A 17,134-nucleotide genomic window follows, 5' to 3' on the forward strand; every position below is an offset into this window, starting at 1 on the left:
CTTTTACTAGTCGGATACATTAGATTCATAACTTCTATTTAATCTGCAACTTTTTATTTGCTTGCTTTAGATTTAGTTGTCACTTTAATGCATTTCCATGTCTCTGTAAAGCACTTTGAATTGCCTTGTGTTTGAACGGTCCTGTATAAATAAACGTGTGTTGTCATGTAGTGATGTATTTTCTCAGTGTGGTATTAGTACTTATACTTAAGGGATCTGAATATTTCTTACACCACTGTAATGTCTTTAAAAGAAATAGAAAATAACAGCTTGATATAGAATATAACACGTTTTTTACATATTTTATAAACTTCCTAACAAAGCCTGAGGGAGCTGAGGGATGAACCATTTCCAAAACCACAGTTGTCATCTCCACTTTAACTGTGCCGAGGATTAAACTCTTCAAAAGGTGACTGTGCCTCTCAGTTATCAATACTATGATAGCATTTCCTGAATATTGCCAGCTTAAGATGATGTGCAGCTGCTGATAATTTAAGGGGTCTGATGTCTTTCTTAACATTTCAACTGAAGCGCTGAATTTTAATTCATTAGATGTTCTTAGGGAGTAAAAAACCCATTCAAACTGAATTTCTGTGTAAGAGCTTCTTTTCATGTCGCCATCTTTTTTGCAATAAACAAAGTGCGACAATGCGGTATAAAGTCGGCAGATGTATACTTTTTAAATACACATTTCAATTCATGACCCACGCATGTAGGGCAAAGGACAGAAAGACACATACTGCATTATACAACACCTGGCAGATGATGCACTGCTGCTGTGGGCTGGTGTACACGCTGCTTTACAATACTCCAGGCATTCTCAATTTAGCCACACCGAAGGAGATGTTATGTCTGTAGTAGCCCTATTATAACTATATATATAGTAACTTACAACATCCGAGCTCAAGAGGTGGTACTGGGTCATTATATATCTATATGTTGATATGACAGGCAGCCATCATTACTGAGGAGGATCCAACACAAATAATCCTAATTGGTCATGGGGGGAACATGCAGAGCAGAGATAGTCTGTCTCCAGCTAAGAAAACACTGCCGGTTGTAAAACTGACAGGATATTAACTGTGCAGACCTTCACTGAGTAATTGGAGTGTTACACAGTGGGTTATTCACCACTTCCCTATCATAAAAAGTAAAAATAGCATACTCCCCGCAGTGCGTCAATAAGACAGGTATAAAGGAAGCACTTCATTTGTCCACACAGCTCCCTAACCATCATGACCATAGACCTACTGACACAAGTATGACATATGGCAAGGTAGAAAGTGTAGCACTGAAACAATAGTCTATCAAGACTAAATCATCACCAACAATTCTAATAATCAAATAATCATTTTTGTCATGTATCTACACAAAATGTCAAATTTTTGCTCGTTTCAGTTTCTCAAAAAGAGGAGATTGCAGATTGTCTGTGTTTAATATCATTATAATTCACATAAATATTATCTTTCTTTAAATTCTGGTGTCTTTGTTGGACGACATATTGGTCACTAGGAAATTGTGACTGTGGACTGTAGACAAAACATTTAATTGGTTAAATAAAATCGGATTAATTTGAAATATAATAAAATGTAAGGTAATAATCATTAGTTGCATCCTTTACAATCCTCATAACTTATAGTGAAGCTAGCGTAAATATAGTAAATGCCGATGTCACATGTATGTGCACATACTGTACACGTCACACATGTTTTGTACTGAACTTATGCATGTTTGTCTTATCTTTAGTTTATAAACTGCACTGATTTCAGGGCTCATAAAACAGCTCCTTTATAATCTTGTCACATCTGCAGCTGAGGCATTGACACACATGAACAAGAAGGAACATCTGGAGTAAAACATGAGTTACACAGACATTGTGCAGTATCAGCTGAAAAGGAGCCAACTTTAATGTCAACAATATGGGCACTGACATTTTTTTCAGCTTCCATGACAGAATAAGTTTTACATGAACACATATTTCACAGGTCCAGATGTGGTTTCAAAGGCCCAGGTAAAGAAAGATAACAGTACTGGACCCCGAGTTAAGATTTTTCCTGAAACTCTCCAAGGTCACGAATACATCACCGCAGATTAGACAGCAGTTGGTTTTGATTTTGTGTACAAGTTTTTAAAATCAGTCTTTGAAATGAAAGTATAGTTTGGAAAAATGGCCAACAGTAATGTAAGCATATAGTTTATATGATTTGTGGTTAATGGGTCAAATATGCTAAACCAGCAGCGTGTCCCTTTAACTCTTTTCCCCAACTTCATATGATGAATAGAGGCCGCAAAACTTCATGCAGCATCACGCGTGTCCGAGACCAAAGCAAGCCCTGCATGGAGTGACGTTCATTTGACCCTGGAAGATCACGAGATTAACAACAGTTGAGCTTTCTCGCCTTTCATCTCTGATATGAGAGGAAGAGCCATCCACACCCCGAGGCACGGGCAGTGTCTGAGAGCAGGGCTGTCATATTCGGTTATCTCCTTTTATTTCCTCACTATGAGACAATGGCATGACCTTAATTACCCTGCAGAGCTGTAATCTAAAGCTCTCTTTCTTTTGGGATTTTTTTTTCTTCAGTAACACTTAAAGACTGACGCTTTTCTCCAAAGGCATTATCAAACACAACCAGGTCACTTTAGGTACATTATATAAATGTGCATAATCCACCAAAATAAGTAAATACTTTAATCACCAATCAATATATTCATTGGTTGATTGATAAGATTAATAGAAAGAAACTTTGGCCTGTGATGAATATTTAAAATGTGAGGATTTGCTATTTTTTCTTGTTTTTACATCCATAAATTTAATAACTTTTGGCTTTGGACCGATGAAACAAAAAAAAGAAGACGTAACCTTTTTTTTTTAAACACTTTACAGACCGAACGCCTGATTGATTATTTTGCCAAAATATTTTTGTTCTTTAATGGAAATCATCTTTTGTTGCTGCCCTAAATGCAGCTACATTTTGAAAACTGGATCCTTGCTCTGCACTGGATCGTCCTTTGTTGCCAACCTCTTGCACAACCAGACCACACATAAGTGACGCCAAGTTGTAAAAAAACTGGCCTGGAGGCAATGACTCCAACAAAGACACTGTTCACTAAACACAGCTAATTATAGTTTTTCAGGTTGGCTTTTAAACCACTGCCCTGCCTGTACTATAATGTATCATCTACATTTATTAATTCACCACTTAATTCGCTGTATCTTTTGTCGTTGATCATACTACGGAGTTATCACTTGCCAACCTGAGCGATACATATGCTTACATATTGTATACCTACATTCATAATTCTAAACGTTTTGAAGTATTTCTTTCTGCACGTTATCTATGTTTAGATAATCCTTAGTTTTGTTGATGTATGCTCTTGCTACTCCTGCTGCAACATCTCAGTTCTGACAAACAAGATCATTTAAACTAATAATAAAGATGATCCCACGATGTGATTACGGCAGTGCTTAACATGTCTTTTTCTAAATGTTAGCTGCACGATAACGAGAGCTGGCACTGAACTGAAACAGCATTACATTGTTTCTGCCTCGGAGCAATGTGCTGCGTTGATGTAGCAGAAACAGCACAAGAACATGTGCTGCATCATGTGACTGAGCACTGAGAGGCTTTGCATGTAGAAAATGCTGCTCACGTACTCTCTCACCAAGTGTGACACTGACTGTATTTACCTCCTTTACAATGAAACAAGATGAAAAAACGGTTTTATGAATCCTCTTTATCAGCATCAAATTGTACTCACTCATAGAAACCAGCGACCTAAATATGAGTGATTTTTTCATTACGATCCATGCATAATTCCCTGAGAAACTAATGAAAAAGAAAAAAAAAAAACACGTTTTCTGACAATAGTAAAGAAACTGATAAAAATCTCTGCATCTATCCCTTTATCCAGATTGGCACCAAAACTTAATGGGGTCTATTCTGGGCCGAGACCCATCCTCCATTCAAGTTTTGTGGAAGTTCGTTCACTAGTTTTTGTGAAATCATGCTGACAAACCAACCGACCGACAAACGACCACAGGCGAGAACATAACCACCTTGTAGCACGAAAAAACATGCTTATTTAATCTACTGAATGCACTTTTTGTGGCGTTTACAACATGTTTGAACTCTTCTTCATCTAGGAAATGTTTACCGAACATGCATACCTTAACTTCATTCAAAAACAGTTAAAGCTGTTAAACACCCAGGATATGCCAACATCTTATATCTATATATATGACGTGACAGTTACCAACAGAGCCCTCTGGTCATGAGCTGAATCACTGACATGCCCTCTATTATGCATGTGGTCTATTGACCTGCAGACAAAACATACAAAATGCATTGGTGATGCTAGTGTTTAACTTACAGACACGCATATTGATTAAGTATTGAGCGGACCGCTGCTGAGGTTGCAAGGGTAAGTGTTATTGGGACTGGGTCAGTCAGAGTGAGTGAGTGCTGCTACTCTCCTGTGCAAACAAGCAAGATGGAGGACAGACATGGAGAACAGATAGAGTTAAGGTGAAGCAATGGCAAACAATGTCACCAAAAACAAAATGTCCTAAAGGTAGCATTTTAGCAGAATTGTTTGGCCACTGAGCGTGAATGACTTGGCACTTTTCAGTTTTCTGAATGGACATGGTCACAGAAAGGTCGACCATTCCGAGACTGAAAAGACTTCCTGGCGAGAGCACGCCTGGATAAACTCAACTGAAGGTGACAGCAGGAACAGTTTCCCCTCCGTCTCCTCTACGTTTGGCAACACCGAGCAATGTAGCAACACTGTGAACTACACCAGAACAGTGAACTTACTACATGGCAAGGGAGAACTGACAGTTGGCAGTGCTGGTGCAGACAGCCGAAGAAGAAACAGAGCAGTAAATGTAGCCTGTCTGCTAAAGTGAGGCCTGTGTGCGTGCTGGAGAAGAGAGGGTGACAGAAAGTTAGAGTGAGCAATAGGCAGTGATCCATTCAAATCGCCGTGCTCACTGGACCTGACAGTCAGTGCACCCACTCAGAGACGGTGCATCAGAAACCTCCCCATAAACCGCTCGCCCGGTCTCCACGGGAAGCAGCACAATAACCCAGGATAACCCCATCAAGCTGAGGGAGGCCTACTCTGAGACAGGGGCTGGAATAAAGGAGAAAAAGGAGTTCATCCTGCATGGTCCTATACTTTATTCAGATTTCTTCACCATACTTACTTATACTATTAAATAGTCAGAATGTTGAATGTTTATAACAAGTTTTCAAATAATGAGAGAGAATGTGAGTGTGAGTGTAATATTTATCAAACATGGCAGGATTCACACACTTAAAGGGGCTCTGTGGGACTTGTGAGTTGTTGTTTATGTAAGCAGACTCCATTTCTAAACTAACATCAGCCACTCTGTTAGCAGAGCGGCGACAGACACTGAGACGAAGCACATGAGAACATGCATAAGGTCAAATCTTTTGGACAGTCGCGGCAAATCAGACCCAATAAAGATCGATTAATAGTGTAATTTCTTACACAATTTGCCAAATTTGATTTTGATTTTAACTGACCTACAGAACAAAAGAACTAAAATATCAATCACATGGATGCACTACAGGAAGAGAGTAGAGGTTTCTGGCATGCCTACTTCCAAGGTGCATGGTGATGGGAAAAGTCCTGCAAAAAGGTAAAAACTCCAGCAACACTTATAGTATAAAGAACAAGATGTCTGATGAAGGCCACGAGCATAAACGTGTTTGTCCGACAATAAATATGTTCTATATAAGTGTTTCTGGGGTTTTGAGCTCTTTAGACAAGACAGGAAAAGTCAGAGGATTATCAAAGTAATCCGGCCTCATCACCTGTCTACCACTGATTTCTGTGCAACATTTCATGCTAACCCATGAGATGCAACGTTGTGTGCCGACCAAGCAACATTGCCCGGGAGCCAAAGCTGCTGAAGCTGCAAAAATGAAATTGTCCTCAAATAATCTAAGTGTGATTGCAGTGTTTACAAAAAACCTGCCAGGATACTCACACTCACACTGTCCAACTCGGTAATCCCCTTCAAATCAAATCAACAAAACAAAGCATCTGTTTTGTATTGCTGTTAGCCAGTCAGAAAAACTGTGTCAACTATGTATGTACAAAATATGAAAAGCTGTCACCAAGAAGACTTCTCGATGCACTTCAGGCTGGCGATCACCTCGTCAGAGAGATCAAGTGGTATCTGACCCTGTAAGCCCTCACGATCGGATCTGTGTGGAGCACACATCCACACATCATCTCAGGTTTTCACCACTGACAGATTTCACTACAACAAAGCCTGCTGGTCAGCCAGCTGTTGACAAATCCCCAGTATGGCTCAGTACTGGCTGATGCTACGCCAAGCTGGCACACACACACAGACACACACAAACACACTTCTGGCAGCAGCATCCCATGTATTCATGAAGCAGGGCTAGAATTATACATCCCATTTAAGTATGTTGGTTTTTTTTTAAGACATGGTAAACTAATTGTGCTGTTTCAATCATCACCTGGAAATAATGATGCGATAAATAAGGAAAGGCAGAATTATCAAACACATCTCAGGGGTATAATTTCAACTAAATCTACGCTCCCCACTTTAGAACATATATGAGCGGGGGATGGTTTCACATCAGCAAATTATCATTCGTTCTTTTCCCTCTTGAGATTAACAATTCTTCATGGCAGATTAGCATGAGGAAGCAACTAGGAGGGTGTGCATGAGAATCCGACAATTTCAAAGGATCCCTTCATTCTATAGAAAGACCACAGAGAAGACCGTATAGATCTGTTTTTAGCACCAAAAAAGTCAAGCAATTTTCTCTGGTTCCACCTTCTGAAATGTGAGAGTTTGCTGCTTTTCTATTGCAAATTGAATATCTTTGAGTTTTAGGCTGTTGGTCACATAAAACAAACAAGCAATTTGAAGACATCACTTTGGATTTGCAAAAGATCTGTGATAGGAAAAAAAAACCAAACAGATTAATTAATATTGAAAATGACTGTAAATTGCAGCCCTAATCTCTCTCTTTGCTGCTAAAGTGTTACTCTGTCATGTTCGTCTCTTGTAAATGAAGAGCGGTTGCCTGAGGGAGTGGAACTGAACTGGTCAGTTGTGTCAAGGCCCTGCGTGGCCGAATCAAGATGACACATTTGCACATTGAAAAGAGTTTCCCAGCAGGAGGACTGAAGTAGAAACATTAGATGCTAAGAGATAGGAGGCGTTTCTGCACGCACTGCCGAAGGTCATCGATTAAACAATTAAGCCCAAAGGAAATAAGCACTCTATCAAACCAGCATATCAGCAGCGCCAAGACTTTAAAACCACAGAAAGATATGAACTCTTCTTTGTGATTTTATGAATTCAGGGGACTAAACTGCTGTGTCACACACTGTGTAGTTACAGTTCGATTGCCTCAAGGAATCAACTGTGACCTCTGAAGTTATCAGACAGGCTCACTAACCGCCAGAGCACCCTGGTACTTGAGGTGGGGGTGCATGAGTTGAAGGGATTGTGACTTTGCGCTCTTGTGCGTTCGATGACGATGAGAACGAGGTGAATGTAAACTGCGTGCAATGAAAAGTCAGCTGGTTTTGTTTATGTGGTGCAGGTTGCTGCTGTTGTTGAAGCCTGAGGACCGGTACAACACGCTGCTCTTACCAGAACACAAATTAAGTATTTCCTTACTTTGCTGTCCTGTTTGTTACCAATTAGTAAAAAGTTCATGTCACGATTATCATGTCTGACATATTTGCTACGATGATATCATGACATCATCCCCTAAATCATCCAAATATTCTTAAAACTTTAATACAAAACTAAAATTGCTTTAACCTTATATTTTGTGAGGAAACAAATATGTTTTATTGCATCACACAAATCTTTCTTTAGTGAAAAACAATCAAACAATCTTAAACAAGTAATCATAAGGTCTTTCTGTACAAGTAAAGGATAAATAAATAGGGGTGACCTCATCTCCCTGTTGTTTTCGGGTTTTGGATTCTGTCTTATTTACACACGTTTGTGGGCGATACAACATGCCGGCCATGCCTTCAGCTATTGTGACTGGCTTTGGCAATTCAAAATAAATCAAGAAACCAATATGGGAGCGTACATCAGTGAGCTAGACAGCTTTTTCAAGTCACTCGTGAGGATATTCGTTATCTCGATAATGAAAATTCAGCAGGATTAACTTATTCTGAGTGGTTTTTATCGCGATCCACAAGAAAAGCTTTTATCGTCCCATCCGGTTTATTTTGCACCTCCACTCCCACACTAATGTCTAAGCTTGGGCCGATATTAGATTTGAATACTGGGATATTTGCTATTATAAGCTATATTTTCCACAATACTTAACATTGAAAAGCTGTAGGATTCTTCACCTGAGAGGAACTAGTCTTAACATTTCACAGTGTTATTTCTCACCTGGCTGTCCCTCTTGACTTCGGAGGGAAGGGAACCAGTGACGGACTGGCTGCACCTAATATTGTGGGCTATTCTTTTGGATATCGCCTAACGGCACAGTTTACAGGAGTAACAATTCAGCTTTTCATGAGTCAAGGTGCTGCACTAAACGCTGTTTATAATATGTCCTTTTAAAACACATTAGAGCTTCGGCAGGAGGATGCATCGAGCCAAATGGATCCCAAACATAAGATGTGATGTGTGAATAATACAACAGATGATCTCAGGTCCGGCTGCGCTGCTGGTCTCAGTTGTCAAGTAGAAGCAGGATGACTTTGAGTGCATACAGTGAATGAGTAAATACTTCAAACCTGCTATTCTACAAGTGACTCGTGTTTGTTATACTTCTAAAAAAAAAAAGGTCACATTCAGGTTTTACCAGCTTGACTGACACGAAAAACAATTCCTACGAGACTATGCACGGAACGAAGCACTGAGTGCCTCGCCTCATGTACAAAAATAAGTGCCTATAAAACATGTTAATGTTATTTAACATAAAACCTAATTATGAGGGTGCAGCTGTATGGTAATCTCTTTAGAAACAAGCTCTCCGGTGTGATCTGTTATCTTGCACTGAGTCTGCATGAATAGTGAGCTTACAGTGACATTATATTATAGTATTTTCCCATCTAAGCCATTACAGAAATGAAACAGTCTTATATGGCCACAGAGGCTCGACTACAGCCACCTTATCTGTCTGACAGAGGCATGTTTATGTCCTGTGGTCTTGGCCTCCTCATAGGAAACTCATACTGGAACATAAAGGAATATATGAGGAAAGACAAGCTGCTGCACATTGGCCTATTTCTGATTTAATATCCACATGATCCCTGCCATAAGAATAATATCCATAATAATAATAATAATAATAATAACATAGGCGTCTGGTGCTTGTGCTTACGCCTTGGTCCAGAAAGGACGCGCTCACTTTCCCAAAGGATGCTGTGTGCTCTGTGCAAGAAAAGATGGACGCATACAGGTTACTCACTCTGCGTAGCCGGTGGACCACGGCAGCCGCTTGGTCTCCTTCAGAATGAGGATCGGTCTCGCAATGTGATCCGCCGAGCACTCGATCTCGTCCGGAGACAGCCCCAGGAACTCCGGTCTGCTGTACGGGAACCTCAGCGGCAGATCCGAGCCGCCGGGATGGTCCCCGTTGGAGCCTCCAGCCATCATACCTCCCATGAAATTGGCCACCGCCGATTTCACCCGCGTAAGCATGGTGCAGCAGCAGCAGCAGCGGCGGCGGCGGCAGCGTGAGTCCAGGCGATGCGATTGCGTGAGCTTCCCCCCGCCCGACAGATCCCCGCACGGAGACGCAGTTTCGCGGCGTGAAAGACAGACACAGAGCGGCCGTGGAGACTCATTCAGCTCAGCTCTCCCTCGGTGAACGCGGAAATAAAAAGCCACACACACACACACACAGGCGGAGAGAGCTGCACGCTAGTCATGTGACAAACCGGTTGCTGCTGGTGGATTTGGTCTCGCTGGCACCTCGGTGAGCAGCTTACTGTTGACAGTGCTGGAGGTCAAAGGTGCCTAATCCCCCGGAGTGACGATCACCTCCTGGGCACGGTGCAGCGCAGGCCTCGGTGCTGTCATCAAAGGGTTGATCCGTTGGCCCTCATCCACACAGAAACGCACGTGTAATGTAGGTTGTATAGGGATATGCGTGCGTATACGCGTGTGCATGCAAGTCAAATGAAATGTGCATTATTGTAGGGGATCATAACATCTTAAATGGGACTGTTGTCATTGGCTTTGCCTAATTTTTGGGCTCCCCTAGACACCGCTGCTATGTAATATCAGCCTAAATAATAAACTGTATTAATATAGAACCTTTATTTAACAAGTTTACAAACTTCTTTGACAAACGTGCAAAAGCAGCGAACACAGGAAGACAATATTACAGAATAAACACTCAACAGTTGAGCCAAACACAAGGGAGCCTCGTCTCAGGTCATCGAAAGCAAAAAGGCGAAATACAAAATGTAAAAACACAAACAGCCAATGTGAGTAATGAGTAAACAGGCAAAATCAAAGGAACAAAGTAGCCTAATAAAAATAACGAGATGAATAAAAGAATAAAATCAATAAAGGATGATAAGAAGACAATACATCTCGTATCAAAGGATAACTTCAATAACCCCCACAAATGAATATTCAATCTTCTACTCGTCCCCATGCCATTGGAAAGTCAGGTAAAGTTTTGTGGTCCACAAAACATTTCAGGAGCTTTACAGTTAAACAACGTTCCAGCATTTTCCTAAACAACTGAAGTAGATGGGGACTTGTAATACATAATATGTGTCCATACAGCTCTTCCAGCATAATCCAAGGCTCCAGAAGCCCCATGATCCCAATTTGATTTGATAAGACATTGCACGTGAAAGCTCATGCACCCATTTCAGATTGAGTGACAGTGACAACTGTGGTTTGGAAAAATACATATAATAAATATGAATGTCTTTTTAAATCAATTTGGGATCTCGTGGCTTCCAGAGACCTGGATAAGCATTAAATAGCCACATGTTTTACAGCTGTGCAAACAGAAGTGATGCTTGGTTCTCTTCCAAACATCATCAGATGAGGCTCATCATATAAGTATTAACTTGACTGTGTCACCCTTTGTACCTATCGTTTAAGTCACATGCCAGTTCTGTGAGAATTACTTGTGTGCTGTTAGTCTCAAGTCAAGAATGCTCATATTTAACCTATATGGTTAAAACTACTGCCCCCTCAACCCAACCAGACACCAGTGTAATCTAATAGTACTACATGATAACTTGATAAAACCCAAATATATTTAGTAAAATGGACTGTGTGAGCACAATATAAACCAAAGCAATAAAGGTCAATAATACAAGAAGATCACAAGTCACAAAATAACCCTCGCATGCAAAAGACATTTCAGACTACAAAAGAAATGTGTCACATGCTATATGTCACATGTCTTAAATGCACATACAGTTGCAGGTGAATTAATTGTGAAAGTGCACACTGAAAACTTGAATTTCATGTGTGATCCCAAAAAAACATGTCTTCTACCCCAGTTCTTCCCCCCAGGATAGGTTAAGTATCACACTGAACATACTTAGACTATTAAAACTTGTTCAAGGATATGAAACAGATGGTGGTTTTGATTAAATACTCAAAAAAGTATTAAGCTGATTAAGCAACATTGACATTTCTTTCTTTCTTTTTTCTTTTCTTTTATTTTTAGTTAATAAAGAGGGCCCAGATTCCCCAGGCTGCCAAACGGAACATAATGATTACCCCGAAATCCAAATTGCTTCCCTATAATAGCTAGATTTAATCCTATTTCAGCTGAAGGTCATGACTCCCGATCACTCAAACTTTCACAGAATGAAAGCATTTCTAAAATGATTCTTCAATTCTTTATTATGCAACGTCATCTTCATAAGACAGAATAAAAAAGAAAGCAAAAAGCTCACACCCACAAAAAACGGTTTCTGTTTCTCGCTCTGGCACAAGCGCACACACACACACACACACACGCCAAACACATGCCCAAAACCAAACACAGGATGGCAGATTGAGTATACTCAGCTGACTTTGGCATGCACTCTGTAGCCTACCTAATAAAACATCCATTGTAAATAAGAGGAACGGACGCCCGAGACTGTAATTGTTAAGTAACCAAATAAGCAAATCATATATGATGTGTAACGTGAGTCACAGTGATAGTAACGATGATAATGAAATATTTATTTGAAAAGTAGTTAAAAAAAACAAACATGTGATGCAATAATTAAAGGAAAGGTAAATGAGATACATCAGGATAAATGAGGGTGAAGCAAACCACAGAGAAAAACTAAAATAAATGAAATGGCAATACTTCAAGGATGTATGAATATTAAAACATGTTTCCAGAAGAAATTTGAGACATGATACTAACTGCACAGGCTCATTTCCTCAAACTGAGTTCACTGCACAGTCTCAAACTGACACCAGCTATAAACTATGTGACCAAATGGGCTCTGTAATCAATTCAGCGCACAGAAATCATCCCTTTTCCTATATCACAAACAATAATTTAGTTTAAACTAGAGCTTTTACTGCAAATATGACACATCTGGCCAGCTCTACACAATATCACGTGTCACTTTCTGTAGTTACTTTGGTATTCGTGTTGTTTCAAAGTCTTTTTTCAGTTTGTTCTGGCCTGTGAGTTGGTTCAGATCTGATTGGCTGGGCGTGAAGCCAACCCACCAGGATGTGAGTCTAGACTTCATGAACTTACAACCACACTTAGAGCTGCACTTTGGAGAAGTAAACCTCACAAAATGAGCTGTTATACAACACCACAGCCTGCAGACCAGCCAACCCACAGAACACACTCACTGCCTTCTTTCTTTTCATGCACCGGCAGCGATGAAAGGTGAAGTAAAAAAATCACGACAGTCCGAGAATTACTTAAAAAATAACACCTCATTTGTAATGATAGAAGAAGAGTCACAAATTGGCTCTGCTGGACTCATCTGGGAATTGATTCAAATACATTTAGTCCAAAGGTTCACTGGAAAAAGTTTGGATTCAGTCCTCTTCTATCAACAACAAATTTAGCTTCAGTTTACTTTGGCCGACATCTTATCAGCCTTCAAGTAGAAGTTCACATGTTTAGCATCATAACCACAAACATATCTGTTATGATCGTGTACATACTTAAGGCTTACGTGTACTTTTATTCATAATCTGCACTTGACTGTGTCGCCCTTTGTACCTGTCGTTTAAGTCACATGCCTAATAATTCTCCAGTTCTGTGAGAATTACTTATGTGTCGTTAGTCTCAAATCAAGAATGCTCAGATTAACCTATTTGGTTACAACGACTGCCCCCCCCCCCCAACCCAACCACCAGTGTAATCTAATAGAACTACATGGTAATTTGATAAAAACCCAAATATATTTGGTAAAATGGACTGTGTGAGCACAATATAAACTAAAGCAATAAAGGTCAATAATACAAGAAGATCACAAGTCACAAGATAACACTCACATACAAAAGACTTTTCAGACTACAAAAAAATGTGTTACATGCTATATGTCACATGTCTTAAATCAACATACATTCATTGTGAAAGTTTACACTGAAAACTTGAATTTCATGTGTGATCCCAAAAAAACCTGTCTTCTACCCCAGTTCTTGCCCCCAGGATAGGTTAAATATCACACTGAACATACTTAGACTATTGAAACTTGTTTAAGGATATGAAACAGATGGTGGTTTTGACTGAATACTCAAAAGAGTAACTGACTTGAAGCAGAAGGATATGAAACGTGGTTCTTTTTGCTTTTTCGCTGAGATATTGTGACAAATTAGCAAGTGAGTTGCACTTGAATGTAATTTGTAGGAGACAGGGGTGTGCAAGTGATGTGTCCCCATTAAATTACAGCTTTGAAACCAACAGTGTAATTGAACACCGTAAAACATGTGGAAAGAGCTCTACACTAATGTTTTAAATGATGTATTCAATTCTCAGACATGGCATCAAACGTCTAGAGTCTCCAAGTGGGAAGTGGACTTGGTGGCATGGCAGCCTCGTTCATGACCTCAGATCACATGTGAAATTCTCGTTTTCATGGTAAACTTTCACAGCAAATAGACTCACCAGTATGTGGATTTGGTTTAATTTTAATTTTACATGTGGAATAAAATCCCATATCAAGTGTAAACATTTATTTTACATTTGAATGTTGAACCACATGTTCCAATATGTTATTTTGTCCACTTGTGCTCCATATGTGATAAACAAGCGATATGTGCTTTTTTGTAAGTGCTGAAGTCGATTGTTTCTGACAGTGATCAGCTTGTGACTCTCTGAAAATATTAGTGCCTAATTTATATTCACCAAAGCACAGTTACATTATTTTAGATGTTTACATGCCCATCAAAAGTGTGAGCTCGCTCATTATACAGAATGTCTCCAGAGTAGACTGAGAGGGGAACTGCCAAATTGGCAGGCTGAATATCTAATCAATAATTCATGAGTTTGCCAGGAAAGAACTCTACTGACCTAATTACACACAACAAAGCAGTCTGTGAGCTGGGATGCAGGAGATGATATACAGTGCTATACCTCAGGCAGGATATCATGCGTAGTTAGCAAACTATTAACCAAAGCACTGAATGAGACCACGGTCTACTCTACACTACAAATATGCAATACAATTATAAATCTGCAGTGTTCAACTTATGTTTCACAGAAGATTTTACATATGTTTTTGTGAGGTGATAAACTATGTATACTTATTGGAGACTGAGGGGTTAATTCAGATCCCATCTATTATGTTAAAGCAACAAAAGTCACACACTAAAATAAATGTATTTATTGGATCAATGACTCCCATGTTCTGCAAGGTAAAATTACTGTTTTTGTCTATGTTGAATTTTGCTGGTTCTGGTTAAACAAAAAGGATATTTCTCTTTACCAAAAAAGTCTGTCACTATAGGGATCCTTTCCTAGTGTTGTCAGAGACTTAGATTAAGAATCCGAGCCTTTCAAGGGTAGTGACTTTTCGTACCAAGGCTATTAGTTATATAGACACCAAAATATGACTAAAAATCAGGCCCAGGTTTAAAAATACTGGAATTAACCTTTACTATCAAGAAACATCTACAGTAAATAAGGAGTTTAGTCATTAATTTGATACATTTTGACCTGTTGGGTATCACCAAAGTCATTATGATTCATCTTTCAAAGTAGTCCATCCAGTTGGTAGGCTCCAGATACACTGTTTGGCCGAAAGTATGTGGACATGGGTATATTTTTGTCTGTGGCTGTTTTAAGGTAAACCTTTCTTGTTAAAGGTAAAGTTCACCCAAGAATGAAAATGTATTTATCATTGGCTTTCATAGTCCACAAAGCATTGTAGCATTGCAGCTCTCTCCAAAACAACTTCAAAACAAATTCAAATCTTTCAGCTTCCGGAAAATTAGATTATGCTGGATGGAGCCATTTGATGTTTTTTTGTTGTTGTTTTTTTTCAGTTGTGACCTTAGAAATACAGAAAGGAATGCACATATATTTGAAATGTTATGTTCATCAATCACATATTGATGTAATGCTGGGTGTCCACATACATACTGTCCACAGGGAAGGCCAAAAATTACATCAGATGAAAAAACAAAATGAATCGTTATATAAGAACATCTCTGTAAAATAAAACCAAATCATTAAAGGGTCACCTTACCTTTGAGAGAGACACATAATGTAATAAATATCTAAAAAAGTAATCTTATACCGGAAAACTGACGCTCTCAAAATACAATACTGTATAATGATCAAAGTTTTCAATGTCACTTCTATTTGCCTATCACAGACTTAAGTTTCTAGTTCAGCTGATTCAACTTTAACATTTTTGTGGCAAATATTCAAGTAAGTGCAAGTTAGTCAGTATACATGAAGCTCTAATTGTGGTTCATATTATTTTCCTTCTTTATTGTTGTGTTATAATGCAGTATGCCATCGTGTGAACTTTCAGCTTGTCTGATAACATCATTTCGCTGTGTTAGTCATAATGAAGTCAACATTATGTCTTATGTCTACTGCAATTCTACTGAATGCTAATGCGAGGTTATTCTATTTTTTCTGTCTCTCCCTGCACATCATCTCCCTCCAGCTCTGTCTCTGTCTTATTCAGGATTATGACGGTGATGACAGGATCAAGATGGCTTGAAGATTGTCTTTGTCATCCCAGCCTGTGTGTGTGTGTGTGTGTGTGTGTGTGTACGTGTGTGGTTTCATTATACTTTATTTGTGGGGCTGACTCACAGTGTGGGGACCAAAATAATTTGTGGGGACCAAAATGCTGGACCCCATAACGTATATTAAACAAACGTACATTATTACATTTAATGGGGGGAAGATTCAGTTCAAGGTTAGGGATAGGGTTAGAGTCAGGCAAATGCAGGGTTTGGTTATGGTTAAGTTACAGGAATTGAAAGTAAGTCCCCACAAGTGATGTGTGTATGTTTATGTGTGTGAGTGTAATCAGCCTCCACCTGATGAATGACTCACCAGAGGACACAGACGGCTGCCCACACACAGTCGAACCAGAGGATAATCTGGAGGTATTGAACCTGAGTGTGAGTATGAACGATTGGAAAGGTTGGTGTGTGTCTGTCTGTGTGAGACGGAGAGGCAGTTTGTCTTGTCATCTTCATGCCAGTATTAGTATACTAATAGTCTTCCTATGACTACTGCTGCTTTTACTGTACTGGTACGACAACGTACTATTATCACTACTAAGTACAACTTCTTCTACCATTACTACTACGACTACTCCTTACACTTAAACCTACAGAGAACTTTTAACTATCAAACCATTTAGAGGCAGATAGAGGCCAACACATTTTCCACCATGCAGAACGCAGCCTATATTTTATGTGGCACTGCATCACATTTTCTCCACTGGATTGGCACTCTAGAGGGCACTTCATCTTGTTTTCTTGCACATAGTGTGCTGCAGGGATGACGCATTTTTGAAGCCTCACCTGGATGTTAGTATCGGCCTGTTTCCCTGGACAAAAAGTCTTTGGGATTTTTTAATTGGATTTTGGATTATTGCTGAAAATAAGCTCTGTGGCAAACACAAGTTTATGACGCTAACAGGTTTTTGTTCAGCAAGATAA

The 17,134-nt window shown here is 39.5% G+C and overlaps 1 protein-coding gene across 1 annotated transcript in view; it reads right to left on the minus strand.

Annotated features, from left to right (window-relative positions):
- ppm1h (protein phosphatase, Mg2+/Mn2+ dependent, 1H) overlaps positions 1-9,907 on the minus strand; it is a 33,841-nt gene extending 23,934 nt beyond the window's left edge. Inside the window, exon 1 of the mRNA XM_084364100.1 lies at positions 9,468-9,907. Within this exon, the coding sequence (XP_084220226.1) occupies positions 9,468-9,700 (233 nt within the window). The 5' untranslated portion in view covers positions 9,701-9,907. The remainder of the gene's footprint in view (positions 1-9,467) is intronic.
- Positions 9,908-17,134: the final 7,227 nt, after the last annotated feature.

The sequence above is a fragment of the Pagrus pagrus genome (assembly GCF_965226575.1).
Source record: "Pagrus pagrus genome assembly, chromosome: 10".
Classification (NCBI taxonomy): Eukaryota; Metazoa; Chordata; class Actinopteri; order Spariformes; family Sparidae; genus Pagrus; species Pagrus pagrus.